At 42.0% G+C, this 24,039-nt stretch overlaps 1 protein-coding gene across 1 annotated transcript in view; it reads right to left on the bottom strand.

Annotated features, from left to right (window-relative positions):
• The window catches only part of HS6ST3 (heparan sulfate 6-O-sulfotransferase 3), a gene marked incomplete at both ends in the record, with an annotated part of 687,002 nt that extends 663,171 nt beyond the window's left edge, over positions 1-23,831 (bottom strand). The window contains one exon of the mRNA XM_080916649.1: positions 23,128-23,831. Coding sequence (XP_080772775.1) covers positions 23,128-23,831 — 704 coding nt within the window. The remainder of the gene's footprint in view (positions 1-23,127) is intronic.
• Positions 23,832-24,039: the final 208 nt, after the last annotated feature.

Here is a 24,039-nt window from a genome sequence, read left to right as displayed (position 1 = left end):
GGCAAGGCATCTGAGTATCCCACAGGAAGACTTCTCTCACACAAACAAGGAAACAATAACCATCCCCGTAGACTTCGGTACTTCCATTCTCTGAAAAATAAATCACTTGTGGTGTAGTTTAATGCTGGCCTGCGTGCTACAGACACATGTGTCCAAGGCACATCCAGGCCTCAGGTGACTGAGAAGTAGTAAGGAAAAGATTTGGGTCAGTATGTTAGCAGTTTCTAAATGATCTCTGAGATGCTTACCACAGCTTCCAGGGAACGTTAACCACTCCCCCTGCTCAGATGACCCACACTCCACCTGTGATTCGGTCTGCTGATCCACAGTGACTCCCACTCACACCTCCAACTGGACGCTATTCCCTGTCAGTCCTTCCATCCACTAGAGAATTTGGATATGGAAAATGACTTGTAGGGAGGAAGGGTGGTGCCAGGGGTGTGAGGGAGGTAAGAGAGGGAAGTGGTGAGAGTGACCAGAACACATTATATACATCTACTGAACTGTCAGTCAATAAGAGAACGCACACACACACACACATACACACACACACACACACACACACACACACACACACACCAAGAAAACCCCGTGGATCATCTCTCTGATGCTAGTATGCTTCCTGTGGTAAGTGTTCCTTGGAGGCACCTGTGCTTAAATGCTTCGCCCCCACTTTGTGATGCTAGTTTTGGAGACTGTAAAGGTTTATGGAGGCTCTACCTAAAGGGAATGGGTAAGTGGGAGAGGTCACTGATCTGCACAGTCCAACCATTTCCTGCCTGCTCTCTGCTTACTGTCAACTGTTATCTCATTCCTCACACTCCCATCCCCTCGGCCACGAGCCGGGGCATCTTCCAGACCTTCCCTTCCTTTCAGTTGCTTCTTTGTGCATATGTGTACATGTGTGTATCTCTGTGTGTGTGCATGTGTACATTTGTGTGTGTGCATGTCTACGTGTGTGTGTGTGTGTGTGTGTGTGTGTATGTATGTGTGTGTGCACATGAATGTGAAGGCAAGAGCACAACACCAATTGTCTTCCTCTATAGCTTCTCCATCTTGAGATGTTTTTGTCTGTTTTGTTTTGTTTGAGACATGGTTACTCTGTGTAGACCTGGATATCCTAGAACTTATTCTGTAGACCAGACTGGCCTAGAACTCACAAAGATCTGCCTGTCTCTGCGTCCTGAGTGCTGGAATTAAAGGCATGCACAACTCCCTGGTCTCCATCTTGGTTTTGAGACAGGGTCTTTCTCTGAACCTAGATCTCACTGGTCAGCTGGCCCAGAAATCCCCATCTCTCTCCAGAGCTTGAGGATTATGGGGTTGCTGTGCCCTGTCTCTCTCCCTAGTTCTGGGATTGGGGGCCTCTGTGTTCTTTTTCCAGCCGTGTTGGGGCCTGAGCTCAGATCTTCATCCTTACTCACACTAATAAAGCCGTTCCATCTCACCTGCTCTGAAGTTGCTTCTTGTGTTCAGTCACAGCAATGGAAACTGTGTCTGACAGCCATAGGGAGGCTTTATTCGGTCCTCTCTACCCTCCCTGCCTTGGTTCTGTAGCACAAACCTCATGTCCTATTATAACTGTCTGAAGAAAAGCACAATGCCTCGTGTGGTTTGGTCTCGGTGCCAGCAGAGAACCAGGAGCCTCCACCCAGCTCATGTGCATCACAGCCAGTTGCCTGTCTTGGAGGGACGTGTGGCATCACCAAGCACATGACCTAATCAACATCCGTAGCAGTACATGCTCCATCATCTGAAGCCTCCCGTCCTGGCTTTCTTGGGTCACTTTTATTCATCATTCCTCTGCTTTTCTTGGCCTCCCGTGACCTTGGTGACAACTCAAGCAGCAGTGTCCCTTGTAGGTCTGTCTCCAATACTCCTCCAGGGTGGAAAAACTGCAGATCCTAAACAAATGTGAGCATCTCTCCAAATGTAAGGAAGAAAGCTTTAAACCAAACCTGAAAGCTGTAATCAGATCTTTTAACACATGCTCCTGAGCCACCTCATCAAAGCCACCGGTGGTCTGCAGAGGTCTAACCTTGCTTTATGAAAGTGAAATTACCTCATTCGGAAAACCCAGCTTCTCAGAACCAGATCTACTCCTTTCCTGACTCAGGATCAGCTTAGTCATAGTGAGTTCCAACTCACATCCAATATCCCTTGTGACATCCTCTGCCTGATGGAAAAATTTTACACATTCAGCAACACTGTGACAAATTTCCCATTAAGTGGGAGACATCCAGATAATAGAGGCTTGGTGTTTTTAGAACCAATGGCTAAAACTTAAAGAACATTTTAAAATAGAATACAAGTACATGTCATTGGCAAATGTTGTTTTCTCCATAAAGCAGTGGCTGCTTCTTGCTGAACATAATAGCAAGTTATGCACCAAGTTCATGAATACTTTGTTTCACACAGTGCTGCCCTCAGATATCTTCAATGCCCTCAAATTCCTATGTCCCTGAAGAAATACTAAGATACTAAAATACAAGGAGCCTTTGCCCATCTCTGCAGAGTGCTGTTTATTTTCCTTACATTACCATTCACATTTGTTTTCCACCTTCTGGAGCACATGTCATCTTTTGTCTTTTACCCATGGGGCTAGCAGCATGCTAACAGAGAAAAGGATAGACAGAGACAGAGACAGAGAGCAGGCGACTGGGGCAGAAACCAAGAAGCTAAGGTGGAAGCCCCAGTCCGTTCATAGCCCAATACAAGATGCAATATCTCATCCCTGCCTATGTATTTTTGTCAAAATTACTTCATGAAAGTCAAGATATGGGGTACAAAGATGAGTTTAAGATTCTTTTCTTAAGGGGCGTGCATCCTAAAATTTACAAACGGGATTCTACAATGACTGTACTGCTTAAAGTCTTTAATTCTAAACTTTATATTGACACAAAAAAAGTGTTTTTTCTTCAGTCCAGCATATTGGCAAACCTCACTATATTCAACACACCACTTTCAACTTAATGTTATGCCTTTTCTTCAACAGATTCAGATTGTTTCTTTTTCTTGTCCATTGCTGTAAGTATTTGCACTCCTTTCTAAAGCCCATCCTCCTTGGAACTTTTATTAAAAGTTCTGATTACAATGCCAGAAACTGACTTAAATATGGTGATATATAATCACTTTCAAATATTTTTGTCTGTGACTTGCATGGCTATGCTTTTGTTCTCTGGAAGCCAGGACCAAGTCTTCTCTACAGTGCCTGGTGCTAGGTTCTATACGACAGTAAAGGAGTCAGTCAGTCAACACATTTCCTCTAGGGGCAGCTAAAAAGAAAATAACTTTAGGTAAAATTAGAAGTTACTGTGGCCGGTCTAAAGATGCAAAATAATTCTTACAAAGAAGTTGTTTTGGTCTGTCAGGTTTCCCTTTCCATCCCCCTGTCCCTCCTGTAATGTACAAAGTCTGACGTGAAGACTCAGAACCACCTCATTCTCCTCAACCCACCCACAGCCTTGACCATTCAAGAGAGCACATGCCTGGTCTACTCCTACACTCCACTTCTTCCCGGCCTTGTACCTGTGATCCACCAATTGACTTCCACCCTCTTTGAGATCCACTTTCTGCTGCTCATGTGCCTGAAATTAACTAGAGCCCAGCACTTAACTTCTTTCCACTCGGAGAATCTGATTTAAGAATTTGTGGGATCTGATTTGAGAATGGACACTGTGAAGTAAGACAGATTTATTTTCTCACAGATCCTTGGAAACAGGAGGGATAGAACACCATGGATGGTCACAAGAAGAGCATTAGACGATGTCAGAAAGACAGCGAAGGGGGTTAAAAACATGGGCAAGAGCCTTTATTAAAGTTTCCCATGAGAAAAACAGTTAAATGGGGTAGCTATTTTCTCTTCCTCATTTTTGCCTGCCCGGGAGCCAGAAATTGTCTCCAGTCATCTGGCATCTACTGTAAGGGTGATTGAGTTGACAGTGGCCATTAAAGAAAGTACTGAGGTTAAGTTATCATGCCGTGCTTGTCATTAGCATCATGTGCTTCACAAGCATCATGGCTGGACAGGATTGTTGAGTGTTTCCTTCCTATAGAAGCTTGGATATAATAACGGCACACATGTATTGGTGACAACCAACCATCCTCTAGTTGGGCGTACGACCCACTCAACAAGATGAGAATCATGCCTGGTACCAGAAACCCAGACAAACACTCAGGTCTAGTGACGCGAGGTATCTAGCAGGAGAACCTACAACCATTACTTTATTAAACCAGTATAATCTTTAACTACATTCTAATCATTTGTTCTAATATCCTCGGAGAAGTGTGGTTCCCCCCCCCACACACACCCATCAAGGAAGCTTCTCTTTGCAAGACTGGAGACCAGTACAAAAAAATACAACCAATAAAAATGAGACTTGTAGCCCAATCCCAACTGATACATCTAAGAAACAACCTCCACACCTAGGGCCCAAGGATCCTTGTGAAATAAAGGGCAGAAAGGTTTTAAGAGCCAGAGGATCAGGGAGTTTGCTGTGAGATTGTGTCTCCTACTAAATGGAAAATGTAGGAGCTACACCCATAAAGTCTCACTGGGATGCCAAAATGTAAGCTGAACAAGATCAACGACAGACGTGCAAATGTGGACAAGGGCAAGCTCAGTAGCCATCAGTTCCCCACTAGCACTGAAGGCAACTGAGGAACTATGAAAGTGGGGAAAGAATCTTTCCAGCAAGAGCCCACCAACCGGTTAGTCACTACTCACCCATTGGTTTCTGAAAACATATACATATAACACACAGTCTGAGAAGGTTGTGTTAAGTATGTAGGTGTGTGTGTGTAACACAACAATGAAAAATAGAGTCCATAAATTTGAAAGAGAGGGACAAACACATAGAAGGCTTGAACGGAGGAAAGGTACAGGGGGAATGATATAATTATATTATAATCTCAAAAACAACACACACACACACACACACACACACACACACACACACATATATATATATATATATATATATATATATATATATATATATATATATATCTTAGAAGTGTTATGTGTGTTGAGTGGTTTTTCTTTTGAGAAGTGTGCCAGAAGGTGAGTCATTTACTTTATCCACAAATCAGCTGCGTGTGGGAAGGCCTGCACCTCCAGGGACAACAGAACACATGATACCAAAGCATGAGCTTCACACCGAAAGTGAGGTCTCATCAACTTCTTGGTCTTCTTCCAACACTCAGGCCATACTAGGACTCTCACACACCTGTGGGTCTTGCCATGCAAATCTGCCACCGTAGCATTGACCAGCAAGTGCTATGCCATACCTCTGACAAGCAACTCCTAACCAAGCCAAAACTGCTCTGCTAACAGATCATTACTATAATGTGGAACAGATTGTAGGAGATGTTTTTCTGTGCTAAAATCACTTCCTGCTTTCTCTGCAATTAGCTTTGTCTGTGCAAAACAGCGCAGCGGATCCTGTCCTCCTAAATCAGCTCCAGTGAGGAAAGGAGGTCTGAGTTCCCCTCCATGACATACTAACCTAGAGATGCAGTTATCTCTAGCATATAAAAGCACAAAATTAAAAGTATTGATTTTAGGGGTGCTGGGGAGATGACTCAGCAGTTAATCGCACTTGCTGCTCTTACAGACGACACAAATTCCGTTCCCAGTACCCAAAAAAGGCACCTTACAGCCACCTATAAATCTAAACACAGGGGATCTGACAATTTATTCTGGGGCTCTGTAGGCATGTGCACACACAAACACACACACACACACACACACATACACACACACACACACACACACACACACACATAGTAAAAATAATTTTAAAAAAAAGAGTTTTAGGATCATTTTCTCAAAAAGGTAAAACAACAGAGATACACAACAACATTTTTAACATAATCATACAGACTCTTGGAGTGGGGTAAGTGCCTATAGGTCTAAATAAAAGTATGCATTTAGATCAGTCTTTTGTACCATGTTATTTCCTGTTTTAAAAGAAGTTGGTCATTACTTTAGCAAGTTAGAGAGCTGAAAGTGGATTTTCACACGTTCAACTTCATCTTTGTCATTCCTGGATTTCGAAACTCTATAAAAGCTGAATAATATATTCATTGCATTTCCAAAGTCCAACTTCCTTTTCTATGTTATATTAAAAGACTTCCCATTCTACATGTAAATTTAAGCTGATATACTACTTTATGCCATGCAACGTGCTTCTATGTCTATTTTCTTATCCCATCGCAACTCTAACACAGAGAAGGACACACACAGGCTTCTCTAAATGATCTAATAATTTGCTAAATAAAGTTAGACTTGCTTATTTTCGTTCATCCATTAATTCAGACACCGGTTTCTGACAGCTGCATATGCCAGGCACTATTCTAGACCCAGAAGGAAATCAAACAGAACCATTGTCTTTGGAAGACTCTGACAGGGAAGAAAATATACAGAAGTAAGCAAGTCTACATGGAAGCCCAAATTAAAAGCATGGTTGTTGAACTTCAAATTTGCAACTCTTTGCAAGATATAATTCTTTCCTCCTAATCTGAATTATACAGTGCAGAAATCCTCTTTCCCATTGAGTAGTTTAATTTCTACAAAACAACTCTGAGTTTCCAAAGGAACTCAGACTGTTGCAACTCTGAGTGATTCAGCCGGTAACTGTCAAAATAGTGCAATAACCTCTGTCTAGTGTAGATAATCAGAGAAGGGTCCTCCAGTCCTTTCAAACTCACAACACACACATCCTGGGATGGAGTGTGGAGAGAAGGGGAGGAAAAGAAGAAAAGAAGAGAGAAGAAGGAGGGAAGGGGAGGGAAGAAGAGAGAAGGGAAGGGAAGAGGAGGGAAGAGGAGGAAAAACAGGGGAGAGGGGAGGAGAGGAGAGGGGAGGGGAGGGGAGGAGAGGAGAGGAGAGGAGAGAGGTCAATTCTAATGGAGAACAGTAAACACCAAAAGTTGGGGAAAGTTGATCAGTGTATGCTGTAAGCACAATTTGAAATATTATGGTGATCTTCATTAATTTATAAAACTGCTAAACTGGAGGGAGGAGTAAGAGAGAAAAAGAATGAAAGAAAGATGGGAGGAAGAAAGGAGATTAACAAAGGGAGGGGAAAAGGAAAGGGGTGTGAATGGGGCAAATGCTGGCGTCATAACTCAGCGGTAGAGCACTATGCCAAACATGCAAAAGGCATTAGACTCTAGCCCCAGCGCCGGAAAAGGAGAGAAAAGGCATTCACACCTGGAGCACGACATACCTAGAGAACCATAAAGTGCTAATTAACAACATGCACAAGTACATGTCCTAAATAGAACAGTGGTCCACTCACACACGTCCTATAGGAAAGTGTTTCAAGGTGTTCAGCCTAGCCTGTTTCAGGCCACACACTAGTACATTAACTAGTTCCATGTAACCTTAGCAATTGATGGCTTGCTCTGGAAAGTGCGGAGACAGCACTTCCACAGACCTAACACAATGAATATCTTAGTAGAAAGAAATTAACAAATGAATTGTTACAGATCAATAGGTGTTGAAGAGAAAATTACAACGATGGTAAAGCTTGAATAATTTATACACAGTATTGATTTTTTCATTATATTAATTATTCTTTATAGCACACATAAGGAACTTGGGAAATAAAACCTTCAAAGCAAAGAGATTTATCTGCAGTGATGCTTAGGCTTAAACCTAAATGTAAAAGGCAAACAGTGTACCTTGATAGTCACAAATATTTCTTGTTAATAAACTCAATACTTCCAGCGCACCTAAATTCCACCGTGTTGTTAAAAGTTCTCCTACATGAGTGCCTTTTATGAATACCACTGGAAATAGCAATAGGGAAATCTTAGCAAAAACATTAGAAACAGAATTCAGACCTGTTTCCATCAACTTGGCACTGGAGCCTGAGGCAGGAGGATAGTGACCTGAAGGCCACCCTAGGGAGATCTTGTCTCAAACACACATGCAAAAGTTCCGAATAGGAAGGCTATGGATCCACCTCCCCAACTGTGTACATGGATGATTTAATGAGCAACAGATGAGGCTCTGGGAGGAAGAAAGGATCCCCGACACCTTGCTTAGACTTTTTTATCTAAGTAACTGGACTTAAATACAGTTCAACAGGTCCTTAGATACTCAAAAATGACCTGATAGGTTGTATGACCAGCAGAAGTCACTTCCCAAGGCAATCTTATCATGATAAGAAACCAAAGCCTGAAGCAACCTTATTCCAGGCTCTTCAGACTCAGGCTGAATCATAAAGCAATGAGCTGGACAGAACATGAGGAGACGTTGTGTACCGAGCAGCAGTGAAAGTTGTTTGCTCTCCACTGATGACTCAAAAACCCTTCCTATGGATAGGGAAACAACACACTCACAAGGATCCCAATAAGCGTACGTGTGTGGATATTTAATTGAATATTAGTTTTACTGTCTATAAATAGCAACATTTTGTTAATAACATTTGACTCTCGGAAGTAAAGCAGTAACTATATGATTCCCATGCCTACTAGTTTTATTTAGAAATCTTCCAGAGTTCAGTGCTAGAACATTTTTAAATTTGCTTTTAATTTCTATACAGAGTAACAGATTTCCTTATGGCATTTTCCTACTTATTTAGCTTTCGTTGATTGCACACACATACACCCCAGATGCCCCTTTTGTACTCGACCACCATGAGTATGCCAGCTTTCACTTCCGTACCATGGGACTCTCCTCAGCTTTTGTCACCAATGGGCCTTTGGTCCCATGTCATGGGCATTGCCTAGTGTCTTGGCCTTTACCCACAGTTACTCCCACGAAAATAGAAAAAAATGTTATAATGTTTTGCATAGAAACATTCTGGTTTCTTTCTATGTGCACTCTGAAGAATGGCATGTCTCCTGCAAATGCATACAGCTGTATTTCAGAAGCCATTCAAGGTTAAAGGTAAATAAATTCAGATAATTCCAGATGACATTATTTCTATTTTCCCTCTCGTCTTTTCCCCTCTCTCTCCCTCTCTCTCCCCATGTTTTCACAGAACGGATGCTCATAAATGTTACTCTGAAGACTCAGCGCTTGTGAGAGGCAGTACAAGCAATAGCGAGCAACCAATCCCGTGACCGAGATTTTGCAGACTGTAGCCTTGTCATGCTTTATCTAATATTGCTCTATAGCTCTAAATACATAAAATGCCGCACAGAGATGTAATATAAAATGCTATCTATCGTGCATCCTAACATGGATCCAACAGCTCAAATCTGTCGCTATTAGCCAACTGGTTCAGGTGCATTCTGGCAACACAAATCCGAATTAGCATGGTTATTTATTTATGTATTTATTTGTTTATTTATTTGTTTATTATTTTAGCAGATGTCTCTGCAGTGGCTTTCCGTTTATAAAGGACCCTTTTCCACCCTCACCACCCTTCAAGTGCATAGTGTATTCTGTGCAGAGAACATGCAGGCAAAAGAGCTATCTGTTCTTCCTCTCTTTAGTTGACAAAGACCGGGGCATGCGTAAAACGATGAAGAAACTTCAAACAGCTTGAAGAGACCATGTAGGTCCTTCCATCCCTGAAATTTTGGGTTCATTTCCATTCTTCTCTGTCTCAAGGGAGGCCATGCAACAGATCCACTAACTAGCTCCTGTGCCTGTTAGCTTCCAAGAAGAGTTGCTCACTGTAAGACTGTAGATTTATGTTAAGGCAATCCATGATTGGACAGGAGAGAGATAGGTGGAGAAAGGTCAAGGAGCAGAAGTGGAGGCAGGAGGGGAAGGAGATTCCAGGAGGAACAAAGATGAAGGCAGATGTTTATGTTTCTCTCGGAGCATCTCTTCATAAATAAGGTTGTAATGGATGTTTCATAAGGGATGGAGTTGTACGAGATCTTTTGACTTATAAAGTTTGGCAAAATATGTTATGCCTGTTGGATCAGAGTAGTTTGGTGTGTTCTTTGATGTGAGTACTTGACTGAGTTCAGAAGGTGTACCGGTGGAATACATAAAGCCCACCACAGAGTTGAAAGTTGTGTGTCTAAGGCTTGGCTACAACATGCCAAGGGGAAGTGACTGAAAATGACACTCTGGGGCCATCGGATCCACCCAGGACAGAAGCAACAGGGAGGGCAGAGTGAACTGCCTGGGAAAGGAATCCCCTAGAGAGAGCAGCTGGTGGACCAAGTGACAGAGTCCGGGCACTCAGCTCCACACTGGAGTGGCTCCTACAGAGTGAGACCACGGGGACCAAAAAAAGGTTAAGCTGTTATTTTAATAAATACTGCAACATAAGACAATGGCACAAGATGGGCAAGTAAGGAGAAAGTGGTCAGACATATACTCCCAACACCCCCCTCTCTCTGTCTCTCCCTCCCTTTCTCTCTCTCTCTCTGTCTCTCCCTCCCTTTCTCTCTCTCTCTCTGTCTCTCTCTCTGTCTCTGTCTCTCTCTCTCTCTCTCTCTCTCTCTCTATCTATCTATCTATCTCTATCTCTATATCTCTATCTCTCCATGTCGCCCCCCCCCCCCATCAATCAGGTCCACAATTACAGCAGAGGGAGATTTCCACACAGTTCTTATCCATACACCTCTTCTGGGGTTTCTCCTACTAAAACAGTAGCTCCTGTTAGCTACCATCATAAAAGAGATATAAAAACATCCATCTTCCCCATTGCTACTTCATATCCTGTTGGTATCCAGTTGGGCTAACAATTTTCCTTTGTTATGAATTTTAAAAAGACCTGGAGGTTCCATGTCTTTCCCTTTAAAATCCCAGCTGGTGCCAGACCCTTAATAATAAAATCAGCAATGCTTTGAAACTGCAACATGTTACAAAAGAGAAGGTATTTGTTAATAAATACATGGTAGCAACATTTAAATCAGTGGTCTATTGGATAGCTTGTAGCCTTTTTGACTACACGAAGGAGACGGAGCCACTGCATACAAGACAAAGTTCTGTCTTCTCTGCTTAATGTTGCGTCCTTTGTGCTTCCATTTTCTTTGGTTCATCATCTCGATTACTTTGGTCTTTCTCCTTCCCTATCACCATTTACTGTCCACTCCATCACTCGGCTCTCTTCTCCTTCCCGTAGGAGCTTGATCTTTACTGAAATATGGGTGTCTTCTCCTCAGATTGCCATCCACCCACTAAGTTCTAACTCCTTAAAACTATGTTTGCATTTCTTTACATGTCTGTTTTTGCTTTAGACAGAAACCACAAAAATCCTGCCGGTTTCTTTCTCATTGTGCTTCATCAAATAGACTTGTAATTACATGCCCAGAATCTTGAATTCTTTGGAATAATACTCTGTAAATTTAATGAGTAAATACCAAGGAAATCAAGGTGATTGACATGCTTGCCTTCCTAAGAAATCAGAATGCACAGTGTTAGATCAAGGGTTCTTAAAACAAATGACAGTACTTACCAATAAAAGCATGGTTAGATATTAATAATAGCAATGAACTAAAAATATTTATGTGCCCACAGGCAACTAATTCAATTTCACTGCAGGACTTTTTCATGTATGAATTTAATTGTGTATGTTTAAACATTTTATTGCTATTTCATTAATTTCCCATTAGAAAAAAAGCAGTGTGCTTGGGGGGAAAAACACTTCACTTTTCCATTTAACTAAGTACCCACTGAGTATCCCTAGTATCCTGTGAATCAACATTTACTTTTATCTTCTATGGCCATTTCTTTTGAATCATAACCTACCAGTTAATGTCTATACTATTTAGATAAAAATTCTAGATCCCAAAATGATACCATAGGTCTAGCTTTCCTTTTATCTTTACACAATATAGGATGTCTTGGTATGGCTTCCTAACTCTGTTCCTAACTCTGTTCTAAGGACACCACATAGGTTGTTAATGCTTAGACTATAATGCAAGTTATTATACTCTCACAAAATCCTGATTTTTTTCCAGGACAGAAAGGGAATGCAGAGTGAGTGATTGATAACGCACGGTCATATAACAAGAGGATGAGCCACATTAAAATCCCTGGCATTTGCCTTTGGAATGTACACTCTCAAACTTTGGGTACAGCCATGAAAAAGGGCAGCAGCACTGTTCTCAGCCACTATAAGTTTCTCAGTCAAATCCTCCAGCTTATCTTGAGGATATTTTCCCAATTCATCACCTCTTCTCTTGGTTCCACATCACACTCTTCAACCAGACCATACCAGTTCAGACTCTACTCTCTGGTTTGGCCAGCACTGATCTCAAGATCAAACAAACATGTATAAGATTATGTAGTTCTCTGTCCTCCACGAATCCTCTCAGCTTAACCTATTATTTTTCCTCTAAACTAAAAATAATGAAATAACCTTTCCAAACTTTAGTGTATCTATGTGTTCCCACTGAATCACTGACATCTCCCCTATAAGAGGAGAATCTTCCAGAAATAGTCGAGTAAGCCCTACCTTTCTTTCCTTCCTAGAGAGAGAATATTTTTTGGATTGTATGGATGCATCACCTCTCACTTAAAAAGCGTGTGGCCTATAACTTAGGCAGGAAATAGAGGTGAGACAACTGGGAGAGAAAGGACTCTGGGATAGAGTCAGGAAGGAGATCCGATGGGAAGATGTAAAGAGACAGATGCAGGGTACCCGAGCACAGGTGACCAGCCCCATGGCAAAAAAATAAAATAAAATGTAGGTTAAAATAAATCAGATAGTTTAAATTATATCTAGTCAGAGAAGAGCTTAACCATATGGCCAAGGTATCTGTAAATATATTTTGAGTCTGAATTTTATTTCTGGGAGCATGGGGCTCTGAGGAATAACATGGGCTAACTTCTATAAGCTGGCGCCCAACGTGAGACACAAACCCACAACTCTGAGATTAAGCATCTCATGCTCTACTGACTGAACACACCAAGAAGAGCTCTGGTCTCTTTAAAATTAAAAAAAAAGTATAATTATAATAATAATATAATTATATGTCTTATATGTCATAAATATTTATTATTATTATTATTATTATAAATGAAAAAACAAAAATAGACCAAAGCCAAAGCATCTCAGAACAAGATAAGGTGAATGGGTGAGAAGGAGATTTCTTAGCCAAGAAGAAAGAACCTGCAAAGATACAGTACCAAAAGAAGCCTTTTTTAAAGCCCCTACTAACCCTAAAAACAAAACACAGAAGTTGGGACTTCTCCCAGAGTAAAGCACAGTGTAAGCCAGCCAAAGGTAAGGAGCCGGTTCCAGGTTACACACAGGTTGAATGCAGCTGGTGCAGAGGCTGGTGGCAAAACTCAAAGAGATTTCCCAGAGACCACAGTTGTGGGATAAGCCCCTTGAGGTTTTCCCAAGCTTGACATGGCAGGTAGAACCAACCATGTCCTGTCATGCTCCAAGCTTGTGGCCTTTGAAGAGTCAGCTGTAGTTTGTCTGCTGCAGCCAGAAGTGGGTGAAAGGTCAAAATGCTTCTCCTTGTAAATAAAGGGATGAGGTCATGGCCAGGCTACAAACAGTGTTTGGGCTAAGTAATAGCAGACACAGCAGACAGAGGTGGGCAGATCTCTGTGAGGTATAGACCAACCTGGTCTACACAATAAAGTCTGGGTGAGACCCTCTGCTAATAGTTATGGCCACTTACAATTCAAGTCTAAAATTCAAAATGCCACTTTTTTTCTTAAGAATACTGTGTAGGTTTTCACTTAGTCCTAAATAGAAATTGCCTTAATAATTAAAAAGAAAATAGACATCAATCTTGAATATATATTAAAAGAAAGGGGAATATAGGCATATTGATCCACATAGATACTAATCTCCAAAGAAGATAGAAAGAAATGGGAACTGATATAAATGTTTTCAAGAATACGTAGATAATAATTAAATAAATCCAGAACTTTGATCTCAATACTTAGGGAGACAAAGGCAGGGACAGGTAGGTTCTTTGTGAGTTCAAGACCAGCCTAATCTACCAAGTGAATCCAAGTGAACCCGAGCTAAGCAGAGAAACCCTGTCTCAATTAATAATAATAATAATAATAATAATAATAATAATAATAATAATAATAATAATAATAATTGCTTTTAATTATTTTAATTTATGAAAACGAAGGTGGCTATAAGTTCTATGGTTGAGATATTATTACAAATCTTCTATGAGAAAGGTCAAAATAAAGCAGACCTAGATAGAAAAGGGGCTGCTAAATTGGATCAATCTATACTTTTAATGACTTCAGAGTGCCAAAAAAAAAGAAAGAAGAAAGAAAGAAAGAAAGAAAGAAAGAAAGAAAGAAAGAAAAAAAGAAAGAAAGAAAGAAAAAAGGCATGCTATGTTGGGAGAGAGGGTCTAGGTTTGTGTTAATAGAAAATAAAGAAGGGGGCTTTGGACTCCTTCCAAACTCATAAAGATCAGATTTGATAAAAGGAGAGCCCCTCAAGATCTTGATTTAAGAAATAAGTCAAGAACACCAATCAGGACAGGTAAGATGATTTGCTGATCCCTCTACATGGGAACAGCCCTAACTGGCTGGGACGTAAACATGTCTCTAACCAGAATGTCAGCTATACACAGCCAATGGCTCTTGTTGGCTACAGAGTCCTCAAGACTCATTATGATTTCCTCTCATAAATGAAGAATGAATTAAAATTGCAGTTTGATTACATGATCAAACTAACTGCTAAATAAGAAACGTTGTCTTTCACTTGCTCAAAGAGCAAGAAATCATTCTTAACTGATCTGTGCACTCTACATGTTGATACAATTGTGTTTTTGGCACTGTATTGTGGAGATATATTCAATATATTTACATATTGAAGAATAGGAGACCAGGAGGGTAACAGGATTCATCCTTGAGGATAATGAGTTGTTGAGATCTGTTGCTCCAGCTCCCTAATCGATCCTGCCTCACACTGATGCTGGTCCCAGAGACTTGCTTCTAGAAAAGCTCCAGGAAGGACTGCTAATCCCAGACGACCTTGGTTTATCTAGCCTTTCAGACTGTTCCAGTTGGGACTTCAATTAAGTTCTGAAATTTCTCAGTACATAGAAACTGAAGAATAAGCACTATAGCTAGATTTCTTAAGACCAACCGCTTTTCTAATTTTCTTGGGCTCCAAACATGAATTCTTCAACCCAATTCAACAGAAAGCAATCATAAGAAGACCATTGCTCCAGTCCCTTCAGTTGGAGTAGTTTGGGTCATTTTATGAATCATGAATATGTTGTCCTTTTAGGGGACAACCTACAAATAATTATTATGGTCTTGAACAGGTGGCAAACTAAATAGGAATTAGATTCAAAGATTTCTTTCCTTTTCTGTCTTTTTGATTTCTTCCTCAGGTAGGAGAACGGGGTTGAGAAAAAAGGGGGTATGAAATATTATAAGAGATTAGGCAAATAGAGGTAGATTATTGAATCTACTCCTAAAAAAAACAAAAAACAGTTTATACCCATAATCTTACATTAGTAGATTTTTATATGTTGATGCAGAATTACAGTTATATTTTGTATCATTGGTCCAGAGTTTTGTATACTGATACAAGTTTAAGGTTTTCATTGCTATATCTTTATATTTGATATAAAATTTTTGAAACAACATGCTGTATATAATGTTTCAACTCCTAAATAGGTACTGTGCCTATGCAATTCATTTTAAAAATATAAGTTATGAACTATTATCAATAGGTAAAAAGTACAAATTAATAGTCAGATAGTCATTCACATGGTTATATTAGTTACAGTTTAGATAATTACAACAAAATGTTTTCAAGGTTATTCAGGAAAGTAAATAACTAAGAATAAACAATGATTGATAATTCAGATATGCTATAAACAAATGGCCTTCAAAGCCTCAGGGATCCACAGAAAATGACGTTTAAGATCATTTCATTATTAAAAGATCTTTTGACTATGAGACAGGTCTGCTCTGGATGGTACCCCATTCCCCTTGAAAGATGATGAGCATCAATAACTGTATGGTTATTGAAGCAAGCTAGCCATTGGACAAAGAAAATACTCATGCTTCAACTACCGACCAGCCTGTTTAGAAAGGACAAACAGGTGCATAGAAGTTGATTGTCAAGCTCTGCCAAGACAAGGTAAGTACGTCTTCATAATTCCTGCTTCACATAAAGTCTGTCAGATATCCTGAGCCAGAAGGCTAGGAATAAATGGTTCAGTGTCATAAAGAACATTGGGGGCTGTCCAGGCAATCACCCAACTCTGTCATTTCTTAAGTTTTGAAAGCTGTGTTTTTGTGTTTCCTTCATATTCAGATAATAGCTATTCCTTCTCAGATCTCTAATAGGGCTGAAAACTAAGTAGTTATGGTCTCACAATAACACTACCTTTGCGATATAAGAAGCTGTTCTAGGTCTAAGAAGATATTTTTTCAGACAGTGATGCAAATTAAGATAGAAATGTGTTAGGTTACAAGACTTTACATTGGATACATAATAGAAATTCTTCCTCAATTGCCAAATACTATGTACTGGCCATGCTAAATGTATATCATACCTTATAGCTTTCATAATTGTCATAATTGTATTCAATTTATATTTAAAAGATGCAGACCCTTTTATTGGACTGAAAGGGGGAATTGTAGAAATAATATCTTGTGTGTTGTATGGATGTATCAACTCTCAATTTAAAAGCCTATGCCCTATGGCTTACACAGAAAATAGAGGTGGGACATCCAGGAAGCAATAAGAAGTCTGAGATAGAGCTCGGCAGGAGATTGGATGAGAAGATGGGAAGAGACAGATGAAGGCCACCTGAGCACAGGTAACCGGCCATGTAATGTAGGGTAAAGTAAACAGGATATTTAAAGTTATACCTAGTCAGAGAAGAGCCTAGCTGTATGTCCAAGGTATTTGTAAAAATATTTGAGTCTGTGTCCTATTTCTGGGAGCATGAGACTGAAAGGAAGAACAGGGACTGACTTCTTTCCCTTTTTCTTTGGGTTATCAGGAGATGCAGCATCTTGCTAATTGTAGATCTCAACTGATAGCAAATAGATTTTATACCCACAACAACAGTCATGAAGCAAAGTGTCTTAAAATTTTCTAAAGAACAACAGTCTGGTCAATTACACCATAATTTTTAAAGACAATCTAAAAGCAGGCACTTACTGAGCCTCTTCCATGGTTTAACCTCTATGCTGAGCACTTCGGGTGTGTTTTACAAAGCCACGGTATATACCACAGGAAGATTAAAAACAAGTAACATGTTCTTAGCTATCAACATTTGAGCACATTTCCCAACATGTTGTTAAATACCCAGCCATAACTGATACAAAGTACCATGAGCCAATTAAAATCACCAGAGAATTGATCCATGATACGCAACAACTAGCAAACTCAAATACAATATAAAAATAATATATATGTATGTATGTATGCATATGTGTATGTGTGTATATGTATACATGTATGTATGTGGGTATGTATGTATATATGTATACATATATGTGTATACACGTATGTATATATGTATATGTGTATATGTGTGTATGTATGTGTATGTAGATATGTATATGTGTATATGTGTATATATGCATATATGTGTGTATATATATATATATATATATATATGAGTTTCCTGTTTAGTTGCTTAAATAATAACTTACCCAGTATTGTATTTTATAATGTCACATTAGGTTTTGACAGTTTCAAACTATTTAATTCATTATCAAGCATATATAGCTTTCAAATGCCATAGTTTCTGGTTGTTCTTAGACAAAGTGAGATGATAATAGTTAGATTTGTGGACTCATATAAGAGTCTAAGATTAAGTAAAACCACGTCGTTGGCTAAATTTGCCTGTCTTCTAATTACCTCTCAACTATTCCTGTTCCTCTGAAGTGGAGTCTATCCAAAAACCCCGCGGTAACCAGCAAGAGAGGGCAAGGAATACATCATCTATTACAGTTAACCACTTGGTGATTTATATCTTCACCACTCAAAAAGACAAACCTGTTTAATCTCTTCCTGGCCTGTAGCAAATACTGGTGGTCATAGGCAGGGAATTTTAAGGGAATTTGTCACAGACAAGGTAAGTAGAGGTGTATGCAGACAGGACAAAACCATATCTGTTTAGTTTTACACTGCATGCAAATCTTGTGGTAACAAAATTAACCTTCTTGGAAGTTCAACCTTTTTAATTAGAAGAGACAGCAAACTAATTGTGCCTTCCAAAGCAGAGTGGGCTGTAAGAGTCTACTCTTTGAACCAGAGCACTGCAGAAGAAGTATATTTTAGCGTGCCATCAAAAGGCAAAACAGGATGAGGTTTCAGAACCGTTCTGTCTGTTCCTTTGTTTGTTTTAGGACAAATTGTGCTATGTTTTCCCATCTTCCCATTTTGTATTTATTAAAAAAACAATATCTTTAATGGACCTCTCCGCTTTGGCTTCTGGATGTGTAAACCGGCCTCTTCTTCCCAATTGTACTTTACCCAAGTTCCCGGGAAGGAATTCCTTCACCACAGTTAACCAGAAGCTGCTGAGGACACCACCACTTCTCAAACTGAAAACCCACCAGACTCATCCTAGCTCTACATCCTGGACTAATACAACACCTGTCTCCCTCACCCTCCTCACCTCCTTTGGAGTACTGAAGGCAGATTTAATGGTTCTCCTCTTGTCACCCCATCTTCACGGCAAATATTACCAATGCCTTCAGCTGCCAGGCTTTCAGATGCTGTCAGAAAAGATGAATTGTCATTGGCTTGAAAGCTTTGCTTCAAGTGAATGCAAAGGAGATGCCCAAAGAATCCTTTCTTTCTTTTTCTTTTACTCGAGCCTATACTTGAACACCACTGAAGAAGAGCCTGTGGTCTACCTACAGCACCCTATTCTCTGCTATTCTCTGATCTCTGATCTCTCTCTCTCTCTCTCTCTCTCTCTCTCTCTCTCTCTCTCTCTCTCTCACACACACACACACACACACACACACACACACACATACACACACGTTGTGGAAAGGGTACAAAGTGAGGTCACAGAACCTTATCATCCTGACCACAGTGACTGGCTGAAAATAGTCAAAAGGTCCACTGACATCAACCTGAGCTAATTTCTCCATGATTACAAATTGGAGCCCCGCAATGGCCTACTTCACTCTCTCTCCCGAGGACCGTTTAGACATGAAAGCCATTTTCCTGTCTCAGGTATTAGGGTGCTTTCCTAGAATGTGCGCAGGTTGTGGGGAGAAAGATCCCATGTTCCCAGCCATTGCTAAAGTCTTACCTGCATTCCTGTGGTAAGATGGGATGCACAAAGAAAAGAAGCTTTAAAAGCTCACAGGTCACTTAGCCTGGCATAAGCATCTCTACACTTTCCTGTCCTCCTGTGTACTTTCGTGAGTCAGCAGCTCTCCTCTAGTTGAAGTAGGCTTATATCACTTGCAGCCCATAATATTATCTAGTACGGAATTCACAGGACACCAGCCATCCTAGTAGGATCAATAGAGCACAGGTAAGAAAGACAAAGACCCCCTCCTCATCTTACAGAAGGATACAGAAGAGCATCTTCTAGCATCATATAAGAAAGAAGAAGATACCACTTCTCAAGGTTAAAGCTGTCTTTCCTAGCAGACAGGCTCACTCAAGGTTGACATGGCTCAGAACTCCATTCCCAGACTATTGGAGCTCCTGACATATTAGTAGGTTTAAGACAGTCCTCTCCATAGTGAGTGGACGGAGAAGTTACAACAGTCAAAGTGCTGGACACGATGGCAAATGAAGACTTGAGTCCCCTAAGGACACTTCAGGAACACTATCTCACCTTCTCAGTGTTCGAATGCTCATCAAAATGGGGGGCCAGGATGGGGAAGGTTTTTATCTTTTTTTTATTTTGTCATAAAATGCTGTGACTCAATCCATACTCAACAATAGTAAAGAGAATCCTCCTAAAAGACCGAGTCATACAAATAAAGAGGAAGAAACATGGTAAAAAGGGGCACAGACTGGGGAGAGAGCTTCCTGGGTCTTGAGTTCAGACCCCCGGTGCCTGTATGAAGCCAGACACCGTACCTATGACTCCTGCATTCCTGTGGTAAGATGGGATGCACAGAGAGAAGAAGCTTTAAAAGCTCACAGGTCACTTAGCCTGGCATAAGCTTCTGCTAACAAGAGACTTGACTCAAGCGAGGTAGAGAGGCCAAGAACTGACACATTGGTTTGTCCTCTGTCTGACCTGCACAGAGCACCCCATGACATGCACATGCCCAACCCCTCTAACGCTATACCCCCTCCCCACATACACATGCATAAGATTTAAAAAAGGAAAAGAATGCACAAGGAGGTAAGGAAAGATAACATACATCACACACAAAAGTAGAAATCCTTGGTAAGGTAACTGTCAAGAAACAGAAGCCATCTTCCTGTTAGTTTCCTATCCAGTCCCAAGCACTGTCTATGTCAGATTCACCTTGAACCACCCCAGGGTCTTACCCCTTCCTAGGCCTATGAAAGTCTTATGATGTATCCTTGAGTTCTCCCATGTTCCCTCAGACTCTGCTCTCCCTCTTCCGTCTCTCATCCAAAAGTTATGCCTTCTGCTCTTAAGACCCAATGAGACTAATTACCATATGCACAGGTGTTAAGTATTAAGTACTACATACCAGAGTACTGAACTATACATACGTACTATATTATTCATACTATAGATTAGCTATTTATTTCTCATAACATCTATATGGGACATCCTAACTATTGTTTACATTACTACATGGGGGAGAATGTGCAACTCAGACTCAGGAAGAGTGTAACTTACTCCTAGTATGGACGGCATGTGAGATCCACTTTCTTCCAACTCCAGAGTCTTACATTTGCCCATTACATGATCCACAAGGGCATTGATCCTTAAGAGAAAGGGGGAGGAGCTGCCAAGAGGAGACCAGAAGCAGAGTGCCCAGGGAAATAAAACCAACAGGCGTTCCTTCGCAATTTTGCTTAGAGTCAGCCCTATTTGAAGTAGAGCCTTGTTCCCATTATGTAGCAATAGATTATCTGCCATTTTGCATTGTGGAAATGTACCCTCCATTATCCAGGCTAATCTTGTTGACTGTAGAAGGCTGTACACAGACATTACAATGACAGACAACTAATTCAATCTTCCCTGCTAGCGAGATGCTACTATTAATGTCTCCTCAGTCCCTTCCCTGTAGCTTTTGATGCAGGGTATTTCACATATATCATAGCTATTTCTCCCTACAGTATCTGGAGGGAAAGCAATTGAGACTCACTGGGGAAAAGGAGACAAGATGGGGAGGGAGAAGGTTATACAATGTGACACCAAAAAAAAAAAAAAAAAAAAAAAAAAAAAATGGAAAGTGAAACAAGCCCACATGTGATGATGACCCTGTATCTGGTGGCGGGGGAAAAAAAGGGGGGGGGGGAGGGATATTATTTGCTTTAGGTAGAAACCACGGGTTTAAATAGTCATGGTGGGATTTCCTGTGTCAGAAGGTACAGAGAGAAAAATGCACAGATCCCAGAGCAGAAGATTCAACGCAACAACGCTTGTGGCCTACGTAGCAAGCCTCAGTGGCAAGACCATCCATCTCCTCTCCCAGCCAAAACCCAACTACTTCACGTGGCCCATCCTCCTTAATGCCTGTAAACCCACTAAGACGAGGCTCTACTTTGTTTCTTTAATGCTGACACTCACTGAAGGTCACATGGGGGTGTTGATATGCTAATGAAAGACTCCAGTTTTACTACAGTGGGCAACATGAAACAGTCTCCCAGACTCTTTGGGATCTACCAGGCATGTCTGCTATCTAACCCGAAGGCCACAGCATGGCGTGATGTGGAGCAGAGACAATCTCACTGAGGTGATCGATGGTGGTATGTAGTGGGCTGATTGGATGTGATACTTAATTTAGACGTTTTAAGCTAAAATACAGCAGTGGGTTCTAAAGCAGCGTACTGCCAAAATATTTCCAGGTGCAAACCCCTTCAAACAAGCCAAGGGAGAAAGACTACCAGTTTCTTATTCTAACCAGTTTCTATCAGAGACAGGGGCAGCAGGGAGACGAAGCATTTAAAACCCTGCCAGAGTGAAAGGGGGGGAAAAATCCTATAATGGCAGTCCATTCTCAGAAACAGGAAGTAGGATTAGACGCCTCAAGGGTGGCAAACTTCAGAATACGAGCAGCTTCCAGCAAACGGAGCTTCTCCATCCCGTCAAATGCAAACAGCTATCAGACATCAACTTACTGAGCTGACTGTTTCAACTCCCGTTTCTTTACACCAAATTGTTCAAAACCTCTGAGATTTTAAAAAATAATCATTAAAAATAAAAACCAGCGTTCTGATCTTTTAATATTTTACTACCTTGAGCATGTCAGATTAATCTCCAGATGGCAACGGGCAGAACAAGCAACCAGCCACGTTCTCAAGTCCAGACCTCTCCCCAAGGACGATAAAGTAAGCTGAGACTTCAAACTTTCCCAGTCCTCAGCAGCATTGCTGTTTCAACCGGGTATCCTTCCCCTTGGTTATTAGATCTTTGTACCCGCTCAGCACACAGCCAGGCACACAGTAGGCATTTAACAAATAATGTTTAAATAAACTGTTGGAATGGCTTAAGGGGAAAGTGGCAGTCTTACTGAGGACAACATGAGTATCCTGCCATAGCCCACCAACAAAGACCATCGCCAGAATTAGGGTTGTAACAGTAGAGCACGAATTTGCACGTGGATGTCTTCAAAGCAGCATCAAGAAGATTGTTCTCTAAGCTGGCAAGCAGCCACCCAAGAGCCACTTAGAAGGGGATTTTTGCTCCAGCCTCGCCATTCCTGAAAATTTCTATGTCTACATTCCTGGCTCTCCTATTCTTCGGGTTTCCACCACATAATTTGAGTCCAAGGGTCGACCTCTCTGGTCCAACCCAGACCCTCAACACTCTGGCTATTCTATAGCTGTTCTTGAGTGCCCGCTCCAAATACCTCACCACATGACGCTAGGCACCGGGCAGAATGTACATCGGAAGGTGGCAGGGGGTTGGGGAAGAAATCAGCTCAAGACCCCTTGCGGTATCCAGAGGTTTCTTACCCTTTACCCAAATTCTCTGCTTCTGAGTACCCTTTGGAAACCACTGCCAAGCAGCAAAGGGAGCGCAACGCGGGACAAACAGGGTGGAGCCATGGGGAAGGGAGTGGGCCTCAGGAAACCGATAGATGCCTGACAGGACGGGACCGGACAGTACCTGGTGTGGCTGTGGTTGCGGGGACAATCCTTCTTCTCCATGATGGCCGGCACGCAGTTGGTGAGCTCGGTCCAGTCGGCATGCAGCCCGCAGCTCCAGCCGGTGGAGAAGCGGGAGAAGAGCCAGGTCTCCTTCTTGCCCGGCCGGTGGCAGGTGCACTTTTTCTGGCCAGCTTTGCAGCTGCATGGCTGCTCCAGGCGAATGTTCTTCACCAGGTGCCGGCCGAACGTGGTGCCCCCGGTCTTCTGGATGTGCAGGAACACGATCACGTCGCGCCCTTTGATGTTAAAGTCCACGAAGCGGGTCAGGTCCTTCAGGGTGAAGTTGAAGCGAGGCACGAACCGGGGCAGGGAGCCGTTTTCCGGAGCCTCGGGGTCCGGCTCCTCTTCCTCTTCCTCCTCCTCCTCCTCCGGTTCTCCCGGATCCTCATCCTCATCCTCCGGAACCGCGACTCCACGAGACCCCTCGGGTGGTCCCCGGGGTGGCGGTGCCAGCTGGGGCCGCCGCTCCCACTCCTCCTGGGGTGCCTGTGCTCGTCGGGCAGGACTCGGGACAGCGGGCGGGCGGGCCTCCCCGGAGCGGAGCTGCTCCCCGAAGTTGGCGCAGGAGCTGGAGCAGGAAGGGGACACGTACTGGTACATGATGACCACGAAGAGGAGAGTGAGCACCGGCGTCAGCAGCCACTTGTTGAACCTTTCATCCATGGTCCCGCTCTCAGGCCGGCAGGTGAGGTGGCTGCGGCGGCAGCGGCGCGATCCGGCGCCTGCTCGGAAGTTTCGGGGACTCCGGGGCGCGGCTCGGAGCCCGCCGCTCCTCCATGCCCCTGCCGCCGAAGAGCGCGGCTGTCTGGCTGCCCCACCGCACTCCGGGGCTGGCGGAGCCGGGGCCTACGAGCGGAGCCGGGAAGACAGG

Source organism: Micromys minutus (assembly GCF_963924665.1).
Source record: "Micromys minutus genome assembly, chromosome: 5".
NCBI lineage: Eukaryota > Metazoa > Chordata > Mammalia > Rodentia > Muridae > Micromys > Micromys minutus.
This window is presented reverse-complemented; position numbering and strand designations above follow the sequence as displayed.